At 39.8% G+C, this 18,657-nt stretch overlaps 1 protein-coding gene across 3 annotated transcripts in view; it reads left to right on the top strand.

The window, feature by feature from the left end:
* Positions 1-18,657, top strand: part of LRP2 (LDL receptor related protein 2) — a 140,350-nt gene that overhangs the window by 65,261 nt on the left and 56,432 nt on the right. For 2 of the 3 annotated variants that reach the window (XM_037848924.1, XM_037848923.1), the window contains exons 21-38: positions 240-521; positions 1,142-1,381; positions 2,191-2,310; positions 2,413-2,529; positions 3,392-3,769; positions 4,938-5,186; positions 6,166-6,377; positions 6,747-6,931; positions 7,111-7,339; positions 7,803-7,980; positions 8,252-8,380; positions 12,483-12,649; positions 13,035-13,178; positions 14,793-14,902; positions 15,418-15,595; positions 16,899-17,112; positions 17,498-17,737; positions 18,442-18,630. In XM_037848924.1, the coding sequence (XP_037704852.1) occupies positions 240-521; positions 1,142-1,381; positions 2,191-2,310; positions 2,413-2,529; positions 3,392-3,769; positions 4,938-5,186; positions 6,166-6,377; positions 6,747-6,931; positions 7,111-7,339; positions 7,803-7,980; positions 8,252-8,380; positions 12,483-12,649; positions 13,035-13,178; positions 14,793-14,902; positions 15,418-15,595; positions 16,899-17,112; positions 17,498-17,737; positions 18,442-18,630 (3,561 nt within the window). The remainder of the gene's footprint in view (positions 1-239; positions 522-1,141; positions 1,382-2,190; positions 2,311-2,412; positions 2,530-3,391; positions 3,770-4,937; positions 5,187-6,165; positions 6,378-6,746; positions 6,932-7,110; positions 7,340-7,802; positions 7,981-8,251; positions 8,381-12,482; positions 12,650-13,034; positions 13,179-14,792; positions 14,903-15,417; positions 15,596-16,898; positions 17,113-17,497; positions 17,738-18,441; positions 18,631-18,657) is intronic. The other variant, XM_037848926.1, reaches the window with a different exon arrangement.

Genomic DNA, 18,657 nt, shown 5'->3' with positions numbered 1-18,657 from the left:
CAAGAAAATGTCCAAATGAAGGCAATGCTTTCTTCCAATTAAGGATTGGCTGCTGGCAATCCTTGTTCCTCTGTCACATGGCAAGGCACATGGCCTCATCTGCTGGTCTATCCTTTCTTTTCTGTGTTTCAGCTTGCTTCCATGGCTTATCTCCTGATAGTTTTCACTCACAAACCAAAGCTCTGACCAACCAAATGGAAAGGTGAATAATTTCTTATATTAGAACATTGCTTTTTCAGGTTCTAACGCCTGCAATCGACCCAGCAATCCTAATGGCGACTGCAGCCACTTTTGCTTCCCGGTGCCAAATTTCCAGCGGGTGTGTGAATGCCCCCTGGGAATGAAGCTGTCATCCAATCACCTGACATGTGTGAATGACTCATCCAGTCAACCACCAGTAGAACAGTGTGGCAACTTTTCCTTCACCTGCAAAAATGGCAGATGCATCCCCAGTGAATACCGCTGTGATGGAGTTGATAACTGTCAGGATAACAGTGATGAGCAGGAATGTGGTTTATTTAGTAAGTAACTGTTTTCCTGGGATGAATATATCAGAGAGAGGCTGGCTTTTTGGGAATTTATGCCAAAGGTTTAGGAAGCTAGGCAATAATATCATTCATAGGTTACTTTACAAATATTATTTAGCATTGATTTTTAGAAGGTCACAGAATAATAGGTACTTGGAATAAGAGCCTTTGAAAATCTCATGTTCTACATTTCTTTTTTCTCCCATTTAGAGTGAAATTTCTGATGTTAATGAAGTGCTTGATTGTACATTTTACTGATTTTGGGGTATTATCTATTATGTAGTTGCATCATTTCAATGATGTTTTCAAGATTTCTGCCAACTAGTAGTTAAGGATGGGCCATCAAGGCTCTCCCCATAGAGCTTGAATCTACAGCAGATTTCTAATTCTCTCAAAACCCTCAGTTTTCTCATCTGTAAAATATGTATTGCATAGTATTCCTGGAAGAGTAGAGCACTTGGAGTGCTAAAAGGTAAGTGCTAAATAAATGCCAGCCAATAGTGGCACATCCCATAGTGCTCCTACTGAGAAAGAGAAGAATTGGACCACATCTTTACAAGGGAAGAATTCATTTAAAAGACTGAGTATCTTAATGAACAATGCTTTTGCTTTAGATAATACCTGTTCACCTATGGCATTCACCTGTGGCCATGGACATTGTATCCCCTTACAATGGCGCTGTGACAGGTTTACTGACTGTGTGGATGGCAGTGATGAGCAGAACTGCCCCAACCAAGGAGCTGCTTCTTGCCCTCCGAACCTCTACACCTGTGATAATAACCATTGTATCCCAAAACTCTGGGTCTGTGACACGGATAATGATTGTGGGGATGGATCTGATGAAAAGAACTGTGGTAAGTTTTGAGCTGGTTTCTTTTGATTGGTCAAGCCAGTGAATAGACACACAAGTTATACTGCATCCTAGCCATTTCTGTTCCATCTGTCAATCTCCAGATCAATCTATATCAATCAGCTATAATAGTAGCACATGCATGCACATGGACAGTTGGAAAAAGGACAAACATCTAGATAGTAACTATTCACATATTTAAAATCTGTTTTTTTCCTAATTATTTAAGCATATCCTGACATTTGTCTACAGAATAAAGAGGCACAGAAAATGTATATTTCCATTAACCTTATCCACCTGAATTTTCCTTTAGGTTGGTACCTATTCTCATGTCTGCAGAAAGGTGGCGCAAAGTTCCTTGCGCTAAGTTCCAGTCTTGGTTGCAAGACGTAGCCAGTCACTCTTGGGAGTTGCTTGCACATTCCATGAGTCTATATTTAATAGAACTTTCTGCTTAGACTTTGGATTAAATCCAGTGATCATGTGCTGTCCTCTGTCTACACAATGTTGCTGCTAGGGATGTGGGACATGCAGACCTTACAGCCTAGTTGGTCTCCATTCCTTTCCTTTGGTCTTATGAGGTGTAGTCCCAGTCCAAGTACATGGAGTATATTTCTATTCCTTTTTACAAAAGCTGTCCTGGCTTTGAGTTCTCATGCTGGGCTGACCCTTGACAACGTGACTGAGGAACACATACATATATTTACAACTGAGATGTCTTTTGCGTAGCTACTTGGTATTTTTCAGTTTGCCTCTGGTACACATTGAACAAGAAATAAACTACTATTTGGTTTTATTTTTGGGTGACATCAGCCTCTGAAGATGCTTGCCAATTTAATCAATTTAAATGTCCTGGCCATCGATGTATTGCCCTGTCTTATGTCTGTGATGGGGACCGTGACTGTGCTGATGGAGCTGATGAGGTTGGTTGTGGTAAGTGAGATTGCTCTGTTTTATTCATGATTAGAAAATGTTCACTTTTTTAGTAGTTTTCCTTCTGAACTGATTTACAGTGCCCTTCTCTTGTATCCATAGTTTACAACTGCACAGCTTCTCAATTCAAGTGTGCCAGTGGGGATCAATGTATTAGCAACATAAACCATTGTGATGGTGTTTATGACTGCCGCGACCACTCTGATGAGATCGGCTGTCGTAAGTACCATGTACCCAAAATGTTCCAGACAAAGGGGTCATTTTATTTTACTAGCATCCAGACAGCTGGAGGGAAGGCAACCTAAATTATAAAGAATTCTCAAAGCAAAGCGCAGTACCATAGTACCAAGTAATTTGTAATTAGCAAATGATGTAGTTAATGGGCACTTGTATAAATATTTCTAAGGTATTTTTGCTTTCACTATTAATTTCCCAGCAAATCCCCAATTTTTTATTACATGAAGATATTTTATTGGTTTCTTTTGTATTTGAACAGGAAGGACAAATCATAGTTTAGAAATAGTACTGAGCTGTATTTGATATTGACTAATGAATTATAATATTTGTTGAATACCTGCTAAGATGTTATCTATGGCCTTTGTCCTTAGAGTCCTCTGGTGATTCCATTGGTTTTTTTTTTAATTCAGTTTCATTGAGATATATTCACATACCATACAATCATCCATGGTGTACAATCAACTGTTCACAGTACCATCTTATAGTTGTGCATTCATCGCCCCCATCTATTTTTGAACATTTTCCTTAACTAGAAAGAATCAGAATAAGAATAAAAAATAAAAGTAAAAAAGAACCCAAATCATCCCCCCCCATCCCACCCTGTTTTTCATTTAGGTTTTGTCCCCATTTTCCTACTCATCCATGCATCCATACACTGGATAAGGGAGTGAAAGCCACAAGGTTTTCACCGTCACACTGTCACCCTTCAGTTGTTAATATCAACTTTTTCATAGTCATTATTTCACGGTCATTATATACCACGATTAATCCAAACTAATTTCCTCTGAATCTAGAGATTGTAAACTGCATTCACCAGCCCAATTTGCAAATGCTTTCTCCCCAGCAACCAGGCCTCCTGGTATGTGCCACCCAGATGAATTTCAATGCCAAGCAGATGGCTCCTGCATCCCAAAAACCTGGGAGTGTGATGGACATCCAGACTGCATCCAAGGATCCGATGAGCATCCTGGCTGCCCCCCCAGTACCTGCCCTGAATCTCGCTTCCGCTGTGACAATGGAATCTGCATCTCAAAAATGTGGCTCTGTGATGGGGACAATGACTGCGGGGATATGAGTGATGAGAGGGACTGCCCTACTCAGCCCTTTCAGTGCTCCAGTGGGCAATGGCAGTGTCCCGACCACAACATCTGTGTGAACCTGACTGCAGTGTGTGATGGTGTTGCGGACTGTCCCAATGGGGCAGATGAGTCCCCACTTTGCAGTAAGTTTCCTGACCACAGTTCACTGGCCAGAAGCCTGATGTGCCTCACTAGCTTAACTATGTAGCTTTTTAGCAAGGGATTTTAGTTCATCTATGAGTACAGATTTGTATCGAGGTAACCATAATTAGATTCAAATAAATCATCACTGGACAAGATTTCTTGTTAAGTCCTTTGCACTTGGTTATATGTTTTTACTTCTTTTGATGCTATGATTTAGAAAAGTGAGTTTATATAAGGCCATAGATTAATTTAAATTTTGTTCTTTCTGTAATGTGCTCCTACATTTTTCTAACTTTAATATTTTCTAATGTCAATCAGAACTTGCCACAAAAGAAATGAAGCCTGGGGTTTGTGTTTGCTGTGATTGCCAATGCTGTGATTGGCTTGTAATCCTAACTACTGTTCTTTCTCTCTTTCCTCTTTAATCAATGCCCTCTCCCAGATGAACCCCAGCCAGGTATGACTGTGACAAGTATATCAGACTCTTATGATTTTGTATGTGTTATGTTTGTTCAGAAAACGTCCTAATCATTTTGGCTTACTTTCCTTCCTAATGCATGTTCTGTGTTATGAGCACACTTGGAATTTGCAGGGCATTTGCATCCTCAGGTATATGAACTGCCTTTGGATGGTTTTGGTCATTGCCATTTTGGCCTGAAAAGTCCTTAATGATGGTATATTAGTGGATCCTTGCGCTCTGATGTTCCAGTTAACCTTCCACTTCCATTTATTCACTTCCATAGCTCTTCCAGACTTTTCAGCCTTTTCTCTTAAATGTCAAAGTAACTTATTTACCATTTCTGTATAAATAGAGGAATGGCAAGAAATAAGTGGGAAGCAATTCAAGTCTCTTTGCATGTTCTGCCAGTGACAGTTGTCATTATCAGTGTGTATTGTCTTGATGTCAACAATATTTCAACACAAGTTCTCTCATTGCACTAAATAAGAGAGGACCTGTAGTGGAGAAAGCAGTCTGAGTCAAATGGGTGTAAACCCTTCAATGAACAGCCTGGGGAGCTCATTCAAGTGAATGCTGCTCTTAGCTTTCTACCTGGGCATCACATTGAAGATGCCACGAGGCTGCATGAGAAATACTACATCGCAGTGAATGAAAGAAGCAAAGATTCCCTAACTTTAACCCTTCGTGATTCTCTTCCTTTATTCTAGACCAGCAGAGTTGCATACATGATAATGGTGGTTGTACTCATGACTGTCTTCAAGGGCCTTTTGGGGCTGAATGCAAGTGTCCATTGGGTTTTCTACTTGCCAGTGATTTGAAGACATGTGAAGACATCAATGAATGTGATACTCCAGGCTTTTGTAGCCAGCACTGTTACAATGAGATAGGTTCTTTCCGATGCTTTTGTGATGAAGGCTACGCATTAGAAGGTGACAGGCGGACTTGCAAAGTTGCAGGTAATGACTGAACTTGAAAGTGAACTAACTGCAGCCAGCTTAACAGCCATCACAGAGCATAAGAACAAATGTCACGTGTAGGCAATCAGATGGACAGGTTTTGTAATCTTCTTAAACCTCAATTTCTTATGAAGATTAAGTGAGGCAATAGAAAAATGAGTCTAAAACATATACAGGTGGAAGATGATTATTTAATTAATTATTTGTACTAAGTGCATGTGATTTTGATACAGGAGGCTAAAACAAGTAGGCAGTCCAAGGGCTTCTATGTAGGGATCAAAGCTATATCTCCACACATATTTTCTCTCAGAAAGTAGCTTTCTTTTAAGCAGCTTTCTTTTAAGGAAGTGCGCTAACATCCCACTAGAAAGAACGTAGTCATGTCATGTGGCCACACCCAGCTGTCTAGCTGGGCAGCAATGTGCCAGAAGAGGGAAGGGAATATTGGGAGGAAATTTAGAACATTAATGTGTAATTCATGGAAGGCCATATTTTAAATATGCATGAAAAATCAGCTAATTATTAAGGAGCAAGCCTTGCCCCATCCCTCTCTGTTACATTGCAGAGACCAACCATGTGATTAGGGAGTAGGGGATTTGAGCCATATGATATCAGCCTCACCTTTGGGGAGGGGCATGGAGTTCAGCCAGTGGGCATTGCTTCCATCAGGGAATCCATCAGGAGATCAATTGGGGCGGCACAGGGAGCTTCCTTGGTTGGTAATTCACATCTCTGTGCTGAGAGAGTGATGTGTCCTTAGTCGAATGGAGAGAAGACATCAGAAGCATTGAGTTTGGGGACATTCACAGACCTTGCCCCATTGTTCCTTCTTTTGGCTTCTTCTGATTTGTATCCTTTTGTGATAATCACAAGAATCACAAGAATGAAAGTATTGCGTCAAGTATTTAAGAGACGTTTTAATTGTGTTTTCACTCAGAATCATTGACATTTTTGAATTTTGCATTTTCTTCTTGTACAGGGTCTGACAGTCTGTTGTTACTTGTGACAAATAAGAACCAAATTGTTGCTGATAATATCACTTTCCACACTCAAAATATCTATCCACTGGTCGAGAATGGTTCTCACATTGTAGCTATTGATTTTGATTCAATCAGTGGTCGTATCTTTTGGTCTGATAGAATTGAGGATAAAATCTGGAGTGCATTTCAAAATGGAACAGATAGAAAAACAGTAAGTACAGCTCCACTGACCTTTGCCCTGACTGATTTTTCTGTCCATTTGCTATTATTCACCAGTGGGAGAGGGAACTGCTTCATTCCAGGGTAGCTTTCATATTCCCATTTGGACCACATCATGCCAAAGAGGCTTTTGGTTTATATTCAAAACACACTCTGCCCCTTATTTTGTAATTGTTGGTGTTTCATAGGGCTGCTAACTTAGCAAATTGATGTAGCTTTTGTTTAATTGCAAAAACTTTTGCAACCAAAATGAAGCTACACACTAATCAATTACATGAAATCTTGATATTTTTTCCATAGGAATCAGAACTGTTGACTTGTTAGTTTGTTATCAGTCTGGAGCTTCTTTTTGTCTTTTTAGGTGCTTGACATTGGTGTCACCATGACCGAAAGTATTGCAATAGACTGGGTAGGTCGCAATCTTTATTGGACAGACTATATTCTGGAAACAATCGAGGTCTCTAAAATCGATGGGAGTCACAGGACTGCGCTGATTAGTGAAAATGTAACAAACCCAAGGGGACTAGCATTAGACCCTAGAATTAAGTAAGTCTTTTGGTTTTGTTTCTTGACACAGTTATGGTGGGGGTGGCAGGTGGATAACAGTAAATGTACTGATATGCATACTGTGGAGGTGATTTATTTTAAGCAGAGCATAAAATAGTGTACTTTGGACATTGAAATAAGTCCTCTCCAATTGGTAACCAGTTATTTTCTTTCCACAGTGAACATCTGATGTTCTGGACTGACTGGGGCAGTCACCCTCGTATTGAGCGAGCCAGCATGGATGGCACCATGCGAACTGTCATCGTCCAGGACAAACTCCACTGGCCCAACGGCATAACTATTGACTATCCTAACAAACTGCTCTACTTTGTGGATGCCTATTTTGATTACATAGACTTTTGTGATTATAATGGATTACGTCGAAGGCAGGTGATAGCCAGTGATTTGGTAAGTTGTTAAATCCACAACGGTGGATTTAAAAGTTACATCAAATTTTATAATAATCATAATCATTTCTGAATGAAATGCATTTTCACGAGTTAAATGGGCAAATACCATAAATATTTATGTTGCCAAAGACTTAAGATTGCAAAGGAAAAGATGGTGGAAATAGTGCCGGACGAGGACTGGTGATAATTGGGGAAGAGGCTCCAGATAATTAAATTTCTGTGCTTCAGTTTTGTTTTCGTTTGTAAAAGGGATGTCCAATGTGAAAGCAAATACTAAGTGACACATGTATTTTGGTTGACATAGTGGTATATTTTATGTCTGTCTCTTGGACAAGTACTTCTGGGCCTTTATTAAGTAAATGCCAAAGGAAACCATCTTATTGGGCAGACATCCTATTCTGCTTTGATCATCTTGGCTTTTATTTCTGGATGAGGCCTCATTGCTCTATTCTCCCTCACAGATTCTGCGGACTCCCCATGCCCTAACTCTCTTTGAAGATTCTGTATACTGGACTGACCGTTATACTCGTCAAGTTATTCAAGCCAACAAGTGGCATGGGGGGAACCAGTCGGTCTTGATTTATAATATTCATGATCCCCTTGGGATTGCTGTGATTCATCCTGTGAAACAACCAAGTAGTAAGTGATACAGAATAGCCTAGGAATAGCTTGGAAAACTACACATACGCTGCATGTACTCTGTGGCAGACCCACACCTCCTTCCTCTTGTTATGTCTCTTGTGAGTTTATGTTGAAAGCATGATGCTATGGAAGGGTAAGGTGGTTTAGGAAAAACCAGACATAACCTGAAATTACTCATGTCTCCAAATACTGGGTGCCTCTGGTAGGTCAATAACATGACTCTGGGAGGTTTTTCATTCTCTACTGTGTTCTTCTCTTTCTGTTACAGGCAGAAATTCATGTGCCTATGCCCCTTGCAGCCATCTCTGCCTGCTTTCCTCACAGGGGCCAAGGTTTTACTCCTGTGCTTGTCCTTCGGGATGGAGCCTCTCTCATGATTCTGTGAATTGCTTGAAAGGTACAGTATGTTCTTTATGTGCCATCCTGAAGTTGGAGCTTTCCATAGTTTGTGCCAAGCAGAGTAAACTCTGAATCCACTCACTGACTGAGTGTGTGCTGAGCTCCTTTTGGTTGAGGAGATGTCTGTGGATTGCATGTTGTATGGGGTGGCTTCCTTGAACACCTCAGTTGTAATATCAAATTATATAGGTTCCTGTATACAGAGCTCAGGTTATGTCTGCATGTGATTGAACAAACTTTCACCTCATATTTTCCCTCTGACCAGCTGTGCTAATGGGAAGTTCCAAATCTTGTACTTCTTGACCTTGTCATTGTCTCATTTTATGTTCATAGCAAGAAGTGAGTGGTCTAGCCTATTTCAGTACCTGTAGTATTACTATCAGATACTTGAAAAAATAAGCGAGTTTAATCTTCATCTCATCCAAGAGATACGTTACTGGGTCTGTTGAAGAGTTGTGGAGAGTTATACTAATTTGGGATGTACAAAAGGAAGGAAAAAGATACGCAGAGCCCTCTGAGGAGCTGGTGGAGAATGCAGGGATATTGGGCTTCCCTGCCTCAATGGTTGCTGATGTGCTCACAGACATAGGGGACTGGTGGTTTGATGGGCTGAGCCCTCTACCACAGGACTTGCCCTTGGGAAGACTGTTGCTGCAAAGGAGAGGCTAGGCCTCCCTATAATTGTGCCTAAGAGTCTCCTCCTGAATGCCTCTTTGTTGCTCAGATGTGGCCCTCTCTCTCTAGCTAAACCAACTTGGCAGGTGAAATCACAACTATAAAACAGTACTGTGCAAATTGAATGTGTGCTTTGTATGACTGCATGGTATGTGAATATATCTCAATAGAATTGAATTAAAAACAAAGAAAGGTAGGAAAAGATTCAGGCAACCCATAAAAGAAATTTCTTCTGGAATAAGTATTGGTGTGTAATAACCTATTTTTACTAATCATTCTCCATTGCTTAACCCAGGTTTCTTTCCAGAGAGAAAGTTATGATAGTGATACAAATGGTTGTAGATGTTTTAATGATAATATATTGCTAAATTAAGAGAGAATAGCCTTAATCTAGAGGGAAAATATATGGTGAATATATATTGAGTCAAGAAATTTATGTGTTTACAGGTTATGCCCATGTAGGTTTACTGAAAAACAAATCCCTTCAGCATGCAACATTTGCAAGGATACTTATTGTGATGAAAGATTTTAATTTATTAGTGATGCTTATAAGGGGATTGGCATTTGCCATTTTTCTTCAGAAATTCATTATGCACCTAATCCTTGTTGACAGTGTTTAATTTAGTGTGTCTTCTGTGTGTCCTTCAGCAGATTAAACTTAGTGATAGACATTTTGGATACAAAGCATTCTTTCATTGTGCTTTCATGGACTGTGCATTGGGAGTTGGCGTAATCAGTGTTGCTAATCTGATAAGTATCAATTTGGGATAGTACCGTTTGTTGTCCTCAGTTGGGTAGACTCATTTTACTAATATCTATTAAAAGAGTGCATGGAATATCTTTGGAAGTGCCTCTGTGGTAATGTTAGGTGAAAAATTAAACCCTGCATTAAAAAGTCGAAAAAGTCAGTAGTGACTACAATAGGGGATTATGAGGTATTTCTGTTGTTTAAAATGAGAGCTTTCTTTGGATGAAATACTGTTTTATTCTCTAGAAAATATGTTCCCCACAATGCCAAGAACAAGTAAGTAAACAAAACTCAAACCAAAATCTTTCCCTAACACCCCTTAAAATAAATAACCTCAAAGTCCTAATCAGGTGACTGATGTGCATATTCTTTTGTGTAGGGACCAAGGCGTATGGACCAAGGTCATAAATGTCGCCTTTTATTTACAACATCGATGTCTCATTTCTCTGCTTTGCTAAACCAGTCTTAGTGAAGAGATGACCTTCAGAATACTGAAACACACTATCCTAGGACAACATCACCTCCTCCTGTGCTCCTTCCCATCCAACCCCAGGTGCTACTGTGTCTACCCCTTCATAACCATTATCACAGTGAATTGTTAAGAGCCCATACACTTGGTCTTGTCCTCTATCCACTTAGTTCCCTGAAGGTAAATTCTCCACCTGATTTATTGTATAATTACTGCCCATGGCATATTGGATCACAGTGGCATTCAGAGTGGAATGCCCTCTAATATCCATTTTTTGCTCATTCTCTTCTGTTTCTTACCCATTTGCTACTTATATAGGTGTCTAGTTTCATCAGATCACTTTTTCTATCCCATAGCACTTTCCTATGCCACCTTTTCAAGTGCTCCCCTGGCTTCAGCCCTTACCCTGGCTGTCACTTCCAGCCAGTACATTAGATGATACGCTGCACTCTGTAAGTTTCCCCACCGAACCCCATATGTTGAGCAGCAATCAGATGCGGAAGAGTTCCTCAAGGGATGCTCCATTTGGTGGATGAGAAAGTTTGTCAGACCCAGAACAATGCTTTGGTTAATAATTACTTCAATTAAGAGAAAGGAAAGTAAATATCCTTCGCGCAGATGATGAGCTTTTATAATATATGATCTATAAGATAATTATTTCCTCAGTGTAATTTCAGGATACATCTCAAACTCATAATGCAATTTTCATTTTTTATTACAGCAGCTAAATCAAATTGGTCGAGTGGTAATTTGATAGTCAATGGTAGCACCGGGTAGTGATTAAGGACATGGGTTTTGGCATCTAGGAGACCAGGCTTTCTTTTTTTTTTTTTTTTTTTAAGTCTTCATTTTGTTGAGATATATTCACATACCACACAGTCATACAAAACAAATCGTACATTCGATTGTTCATAGTACCATTACATAGTTGTACATTCATTACTGAAATCAATCCCTGACACCTTCATTAGCACACACACAAAAATAACAAGAATAATAATTAAAGTGAAAAAGAGCAATTGAAGTAAAAGAGAACACTGGGTACCTTTGTCTGTCTGTCTGTTTGTTTGTTTCCTTCCCCTATTTTTCTACTCATCCATCCATGAACTAGACAAAGGGGAGTGTGGTCCTTATGGCTTTCCCAATCCCATTGTCACCCCTCATAAGCTACATTTTTATACAATTGTCTTCAAGATTCATGGGTTCTGGGTTGTAGTTTGGTAGTTTCAGGTATCCACCACCAGCTACCCCAATCTTCAGAACCTAAAAAGGGTTGTCTAAATTGTGCGTAAGAGTGCCCACCAGAGTGACCTCTCGGCTCCTTTTGGAATCTCTCTGCCACTGAAGCTTATTTCATTTCCTTTCACATCCCCCTTTTGGAGACCAGGCTTTCTGACCTTTATTTGCAATTTAGGAGACTATCTGACAAACAGGGTCATGATGCTTAAGAGAGACAATTTAAGTGCTTAGGGTGTAATGTGTGGCACATATTTTCAATAAATGGGGCTGAGAGAACAAGGGCAAAAATAACATTAAATTAAATTAAATTTGTGTTCTCAGTAATAGAAATGGCAGGAATAAGGAAAAGCTAATGAGATGTATCAAGATAATCCTGCTGAAGTTGTAAAGGTTCCCAGATTGTCAAAGCAATGAAAATACAATTTTTTAGCAATGATCATTCATCTTAATTACACAAAACTCACATTCCAAAGTTATTAAAGGAACTATTATATTTATTGTAAATTATTAAATTTATTTTAGTCCCACTCTTGGATTTCACTAATTCAGATTTTGATTTTTTAATAAGATATTATGATGATGGCAAATCAGACACAGTCACTGCCTTTTGGCCTAGATACATTAGTTGAATGCCTTTTGGCCTAGATACATTAGTTGAATGCCTTTTGGCCTAGATACATTAGTTGAATCACAATCGGTGGGATTATAAATCAGTCTTATCCATTTAAGTCCCTACCAAATTTACTAGGTAACACTGAATTAAGAGTAGGGTAAATAGTAATATGTCCAGAAGGCATTGTGTGTGGCCTAGAAACCCATTGAAATGCTATGGTTGGTTGATATAGACGTTATTTATTCCCACAATGAGATTTTATTCCATACAATGATAACAATCCATTATTGGCAGGGACTGTGTTAAAATCTAAACAGTGGGATATAATTTTGACTGACATTCTGCTATTCCCTCAGATGAACAACCTTTCTTAATAACTGTAAGACAGCATGTAATTTTTGGAATCTCCCTTAATCCTGTGGAAAAGAGCAATGATGCCATGGTTCCCATAGCTGGGCTACAGAACGGTGATGATGTTGACTTTGATGACACAGAACATTTCATCTATTGGATTGAGAATCCAGTAAGTTTTGAATAACATTCAGAGTGTGTAACTTGTTCTCAGGGAGCCTGCCTGTGCTTATGCCTTATTATGTGCATAACTTATTATGTGAAACAGTTCAGAAAGAAACTGAACTGAGAGATATAAATGTGAGGTTGGCCTGGAATAAAGATTAAAACCTCTTCAACTTTAGAAATAAATTTAAATTATTGGGCATTATTTATTCTTTCTGTGCCTGCTGTTTGCATACTGAGCCTATCCAGTGGCATGGTATATTTGTTCGCCTTTTTCTCAAGTTTGAGGACTATGAAAGAAATACAGCAGCTGGCAGTAGCTGCAATGAAGAAAGCACTCCAATGCAGAGCCTGTGGCCTTGAAATGGTTCACCTGACGTTTTTCTTTCAAGGGTGAAATTCACAGAGTGAAGACAGATGGCACCAACAGGGAAGTGTTTGCTCCTACAACTATTTTGGGGTCTCCTATGAGCTTGGCCTTAGATTGGATATCAAGAAACCTTTATTACACCAATCCTGGAAGCCATTCAATTGAGGTAATAATTTCATAATACTGCTTTAACTCAAACTTCAGTTTCTAACTCAAGTAAAATCTATCCTCAGTAAATGCTGTCTTGGAATTTGAAAGAAAAGAGGATGAGATGATATTAGCTATTGAAGAGGAAAACCTCTTTATATTCTTGGGTCTTCCTGTTACTCTATTTTCTTTCCTCCTAAATGTATGCTGCTTTGTTCCTAAAAAGGAAGATTTTAGATGATATACAAAATATATAAGAATATAAAGAAAACATTTTTTAAGAAAATCAGCCAAAAGGAAGGGAATGTTCACTGTTTTTCCTCATCTACAGTGGTATTTCAGTTCTAAACCAATTTCATAGGTTATCTCTCTTCTCAGCTGTAAATCTATGGTTCCAAAACAGTGGAATCACCAGTGTACTTGTACAATATCCCTTTCCGCATAGGTGTAATTCTTATTTAATTTCAACTTGAAAATAAAAAAGAAGTATTGAAGAAATTGTTTTCCACTAGGGGTAGCTGTGTGTCTATTCACTGTTTTGTAGTCAAAAACTGAAGCCTGCAGAAGGGCTGAGTGAGAGAAAGCTCAATACATTCCAGAAAATAAGGAAAGAAGCTTTCCTTTGAATCACAGAAATCTTAGGCATAGAAAAGGAGAGAAATTGTAGGAGAAGGAGGTAACCTGAAAAGAGTAAACTGTCTTAGGCCCAGCAGCTGAGAGACAAGAGCGAAGAGGAGAAGGGAGAGAGAGAAGGAGCGAGGGACAGAGAGAAACACACGCAGAGGCAGAAACACCTCCTGGATGATCCACCTCTCAGAAATGCTTCCAGTCAGCTAATTCATAATTCAACATAATTACCCCAAAGGAATAATATAACAGCAATAGAGATAGATAACATTGAGAAAGCTGCTAAACCTCTAGGCCTCTTTTTTTTATCATCCATAATACACGCATAATAACATCTACCTCTGAGTCTCTGTCTCGGTTTCCTCACCCTCTAAGGACTTCAGTCATACTGGGTTCAATTTGGCCTCATATAAACTCCTCATACAGACACCCACGAGACTGGGGTTAGGACCTGAACATATCTTTGTACATCATTATAATTCACATTTTCCTGAGAAAGAAACTAAATTCAGAGAGGTGAATTTACTTCAGGTTGTAGAGGGCAGGGACTTGAATTCAGGTGTTTTTAACTCAGGCCATTGACTTGGAACAGCATTCACTTTTAATCTCAATTCAGTTTCTTGTTGATCAGCTGTGTTTGCAGTGATGTACCACCCACACCAGGTGGTCCGGTCATTCGGTACAGGGGGTCTGTGGAGTTTCCATTTGCCTTCTAGGATTATCGCTTTTTGCTTTTTTGAAAACACCCTTGCAGTATCTCCATGCAGTGATTGTATATGGTTTGCTCAGATGAATCTTTCCAGATAAATTTCCTCTCCTAAGGAATTGAATGTAGGTATTTTGGAGGTGATTTTGCTTTTCCTTCCTCATACTTCTGAAATGCAATTAGGGATTATCTGAATCTCACTGAAACTCTCCAGTTCGTCCCTATGCGCTTCAAAATTTGTTGCATATGTAGGCTCTCCTTCATCTCAGGTTTCTGAATCTAATTTATTTTATGCTATAGGTTCTGACACTCAAGGGAGATTTAAAATACAGAAAAACACTGATTACCAATGATGGGACAACTCTTGGAACTGGTCTCCCCATTGGCATAACTATTGACCCTGCTCGTGGGTAAGTTTTCATAATGGTATACATCATTTTTGTTAATGTCGTGGAAAGTTTCAAATGTAGGGGGTAGATTACAGACCTTGGAGGATGAGAAGGCTCCCAGGTAGAGAAGGAGTTGCAACTGGGGAGTGGTATTCAAGGCCACGGGATCAGCAAAGGCACAGAAGCTTGCCAGCAGTATTTAGTGTGATTGCAGAGAGGGCCAGAACCAGAGGCTTGTTAGAGTAGAGGGCATCTTGGTGACTTGCTGATTGGTGACTGTGGTTCATGGTGTAGTTCCTTGGTATATCTATGAAATGGAAAGCCAAAAAAAAAAAAAGAAAAAGTTCTTTGTACTAAGTCTCCTATCTGCCTACCTGTCAGACCAATGGAAGCCAAAGGAAGTCATCAGTGGAAGATCCTAGCCTCCTGTTTTAGGCACATTTAAAATTACTAAGAAATTAACATTTGTTATGTATCCTTCTATACTGTATTCCAATTCAACATTTGTTAAATGCTGGTGTTTTTCATGGTTGTAGGAAACTGTACTGGTCGGATCAAGGGACAGGCAGTGGGGTTCCCGCCAAGATTGCAAGTGCTAACATGGATGGCACAGCTCTCAAAACACTCTTCACTGGAAACCTTGAACACCTGGAGTTTATCACCTTGGACATCGAGGAGCAGAAACTCTACTGGGCAGTGACCAGCACAGGAGTTGTATGAGCACCCTATTTTTGGTCTTCACTGCTGAGCTTCTGTAGCTGATGCTGAGTTGTCCGGCAGTGGGGCAGTGCTTTATTGCCCTTCCCCAAATAACCCTTCCTCTAATTTAAGCTCACTTCTTTATGTGCACATTTCCAAATAGAATAATGTTCATTAACTTTTTCCTCTTCATGATAAAATAATTCCATTTCTCATTCTTTAACTTATCCCTTCAGAGCCATTTCTTCTGTTTTAGTGATGTGAAACTTTTCTCTAGGTTCTTTGTAGAAATTAAGAGCTCAGTGTCCCCACTCTAATGGCCCATCATAGTTAGTGCATATGTGAAAACTGCTATTACTGGTAATTTTAAACTCCAAAGTAGAGTTTATTATGTTCTGCAATAAGAAGCACAAATTCATTCACTGAAATAGTGTTTGACCTCTCCTGATGCAGCTGATCTTCAATGCTCAGTAATAATCAATGAAAACACTGATTTAGAATTCACCTTTTCCCTCCCCTTCCCATGAGATTTGTTAGTGGTGTGACTCTTCATACCTTCCCTCCCCTCATTTAATCACCAGAAAATTCTGGCAATTCTTCCTCAGCCTTTCTCAGCATTTCTCTGCCACTTCCACCATCCTAGCCTCTTTTCTCCAGCCCTGTCTGTGGCTGCAGCCCTCGAAATAGCCCACTGGCCCTCATTATTGAACTTATTTTCATTTGTCCACATGTCAACAACACAGAAGCTTGATCAAGCTCAGTTTACAACGCTGGCCTGGTGGAGCAGCTGTGTTTGGTCAGCTAATCTGACCTTGGCCGCTCCCTCTGTAACTCCCCTCCATTTATGTCGCTTATCCTCTAGCCTCCTGGAACTTCTAGGGCCAGCCAGCCTCACTCTTGTAACTGGTTTCCTTGTATCAGTCTTCCTTGTCCAGGAGGCAGTGAGCCAGACCTCGTTTGTCAGGTCCTGGTACAGGGGCTTGTCGTTCCTCATGGGAACTTCATTCTTGTGATTTCTTTTCCATTATGCCTAAGTCATTTGATTAAGGCTTGTTAACAACACAAGATCAATCAGCTACTGTTTAATGGCCCACAGTTAGACTAGACTATTACAAAGGAGGTTTAGTCCTTTGACCTAGTTGAGCAGTGAAACGAGCAACAATGATATTTGCTTTTCGTACTTTCTGCCCAGTGGAGTTGTGACTATCAAATCTGAAAATAGCTCTACAAAGAATACAGTGCTATATACATGTGCAGGTTTGTTATTAGGAGAATATTTCACTATGAATCAGCTAAACTAATATTTCTGGTCCTTTAGATTGAGAGAGGAAACGTGGATGGCACAAATCGAATGATCCTGGTACACCACCTTTCCCATCCGTGGGGAATTGCAGTCTATGATTCCTTCCTTTATTATGCTGACTATGACTATGAGACCATTGAACGAGTTGACAAGAACACTGGGAATAACAAAATAGTCTTGAGAGATAATGTCCCAAATCTCAGATGCCTTCGAATTTATCACAGGCGTAGTAAGTATTTGTTGCTGAAACATACACATGCGTGAGTGTACAATGTACACATCTACAGACCTACATATTTAAGCACACATGCCCACATGAATACAAGTTGAAATTTATGTAAATAATCTGAAAGGCAAGATTCCTATTCTTTTTCCTTATCACTCATTTTTATAGTTTTTAGTTTCTAATCAAAGTTTGTTTCCTGCCTTATACCTAGGTGTTTCAAATGAGTATTTAATTTTTATACTTGTGAAAATAAAATGCTTATTTAGGATCCTGTTTGACCATCTCATTCGTTGATTATGTAGTCTCTCATCATCATCTAGTCTCTCCGATATAGGATTTTAACTCGGATACTATATGGTTGTTGTTAATTGATTTTTATGTCATTTAGACTCTGCAGATTCCACAAATGGCTGTAGCAACAACGTGAATGCCTGTCAGCAGATTTGCCTGCCTGTGCCAGGAGGGTTGTTCTCTTGCGCCTGTGCCAGTGGATTTATACTCAATCCTGATAATCGGACCTGCTCTCCACATAGCTCTTTCATTGTTGTTTCAATGCTCACTGCAATTAAAGGCTTTAGCTTGGATTTGTCAGATCACGGAGAAGCCATGGTGCCAGTGGCAGGCCAAGGTATGTCAACACCAATACAAGTAAGTTTTGCCTCCATCTGGTGCTAGCATGAAATAAATAAAACAGGAGGGCTGTTCTGGATCCCACCCCCAGAGGCAGTAACCTGTATTCTTTACAAGTCCCCAGGGCATGCTGCTGCTGGTCACAGACCACACTGAGAGCTGCAGGCCTTACGCAATGTGAAATATAGCATGAGCTGGCGTAGTGTGCCCTGTTTCTCACTGTTAGTGGAGATTTAGGATAGAGGGTATAATGAAATAACAGTATTAGCTGTTCCTTAATGACAGTATTCTGAATGTATAGATGAACTAAAAAGGGTTCTAGGCCCACATACCACAATAGGAGCTAAGAGTTTACTAGCATCACAAAGGGTACAAGTGGCTGCCTGTATCCTGTCCCATTAGTGTTTGCTTTTTGAGACAATAAGGGGCTCCTGGCTCACCTTGTACCATCCCTATCCCAGACCTACAATAAGCCATTTCTCCCGGGATCTCTGATTCCTTAGATTGGGAAATGGTATTTAGAAACCAAGATCTGTGGTAGGAGTGCTCATTGCAACTGGGAAACAAATTGTTTTGTTTTGTGGTGGGGGGATGGTCAGAGAATGGGGTTGGGAATGTGGATGTGAGAGGAAAGGCAAAATTTAGAAGATGTTTTAGTTCCTGCTAGGGTACAGTCTAATGGCTTTTTCTCTAATGTTCCAGGTCGAAATGCGCTGCATGTGGATGTTGATGTGCATTCTGGTTTTATTTATTGGTGTGATTTCAGCAACTCTGTTGTATTTCTGAATGCAATCCGTAGAATCAAACCAGATGGGTCTTCTTTTACAAATATCGTTACAACTGGGATAGGAGAAAATGGAGTCCGGGGTATTGCAGTGGATTGGATAGCAGGTAGGTAAGCTGTATAGCAATTTTATT

The sequence above is a fragment of the Choloepus didactylus genome, chromosome 9 (genome assembly GCF_015220235.1).
Source record: "Choloepus didactylus isolate mChoDid1 chromosome 9, mChoDid1.pri, whole genome shotgun sequence".
In the NCBI taxonomy this organism is placed as follows: domain Eukaryota; kingdom Metazoa; phylum Chordata; class Mammalia; order Pilosa; family Megalonychidae; genus Choloepus; species Choloepus didactylus.
Note: the sequence above shows the minus strand (reverse complement) of the source record. Positions and strands in the feature narration are given on the sequence as shown.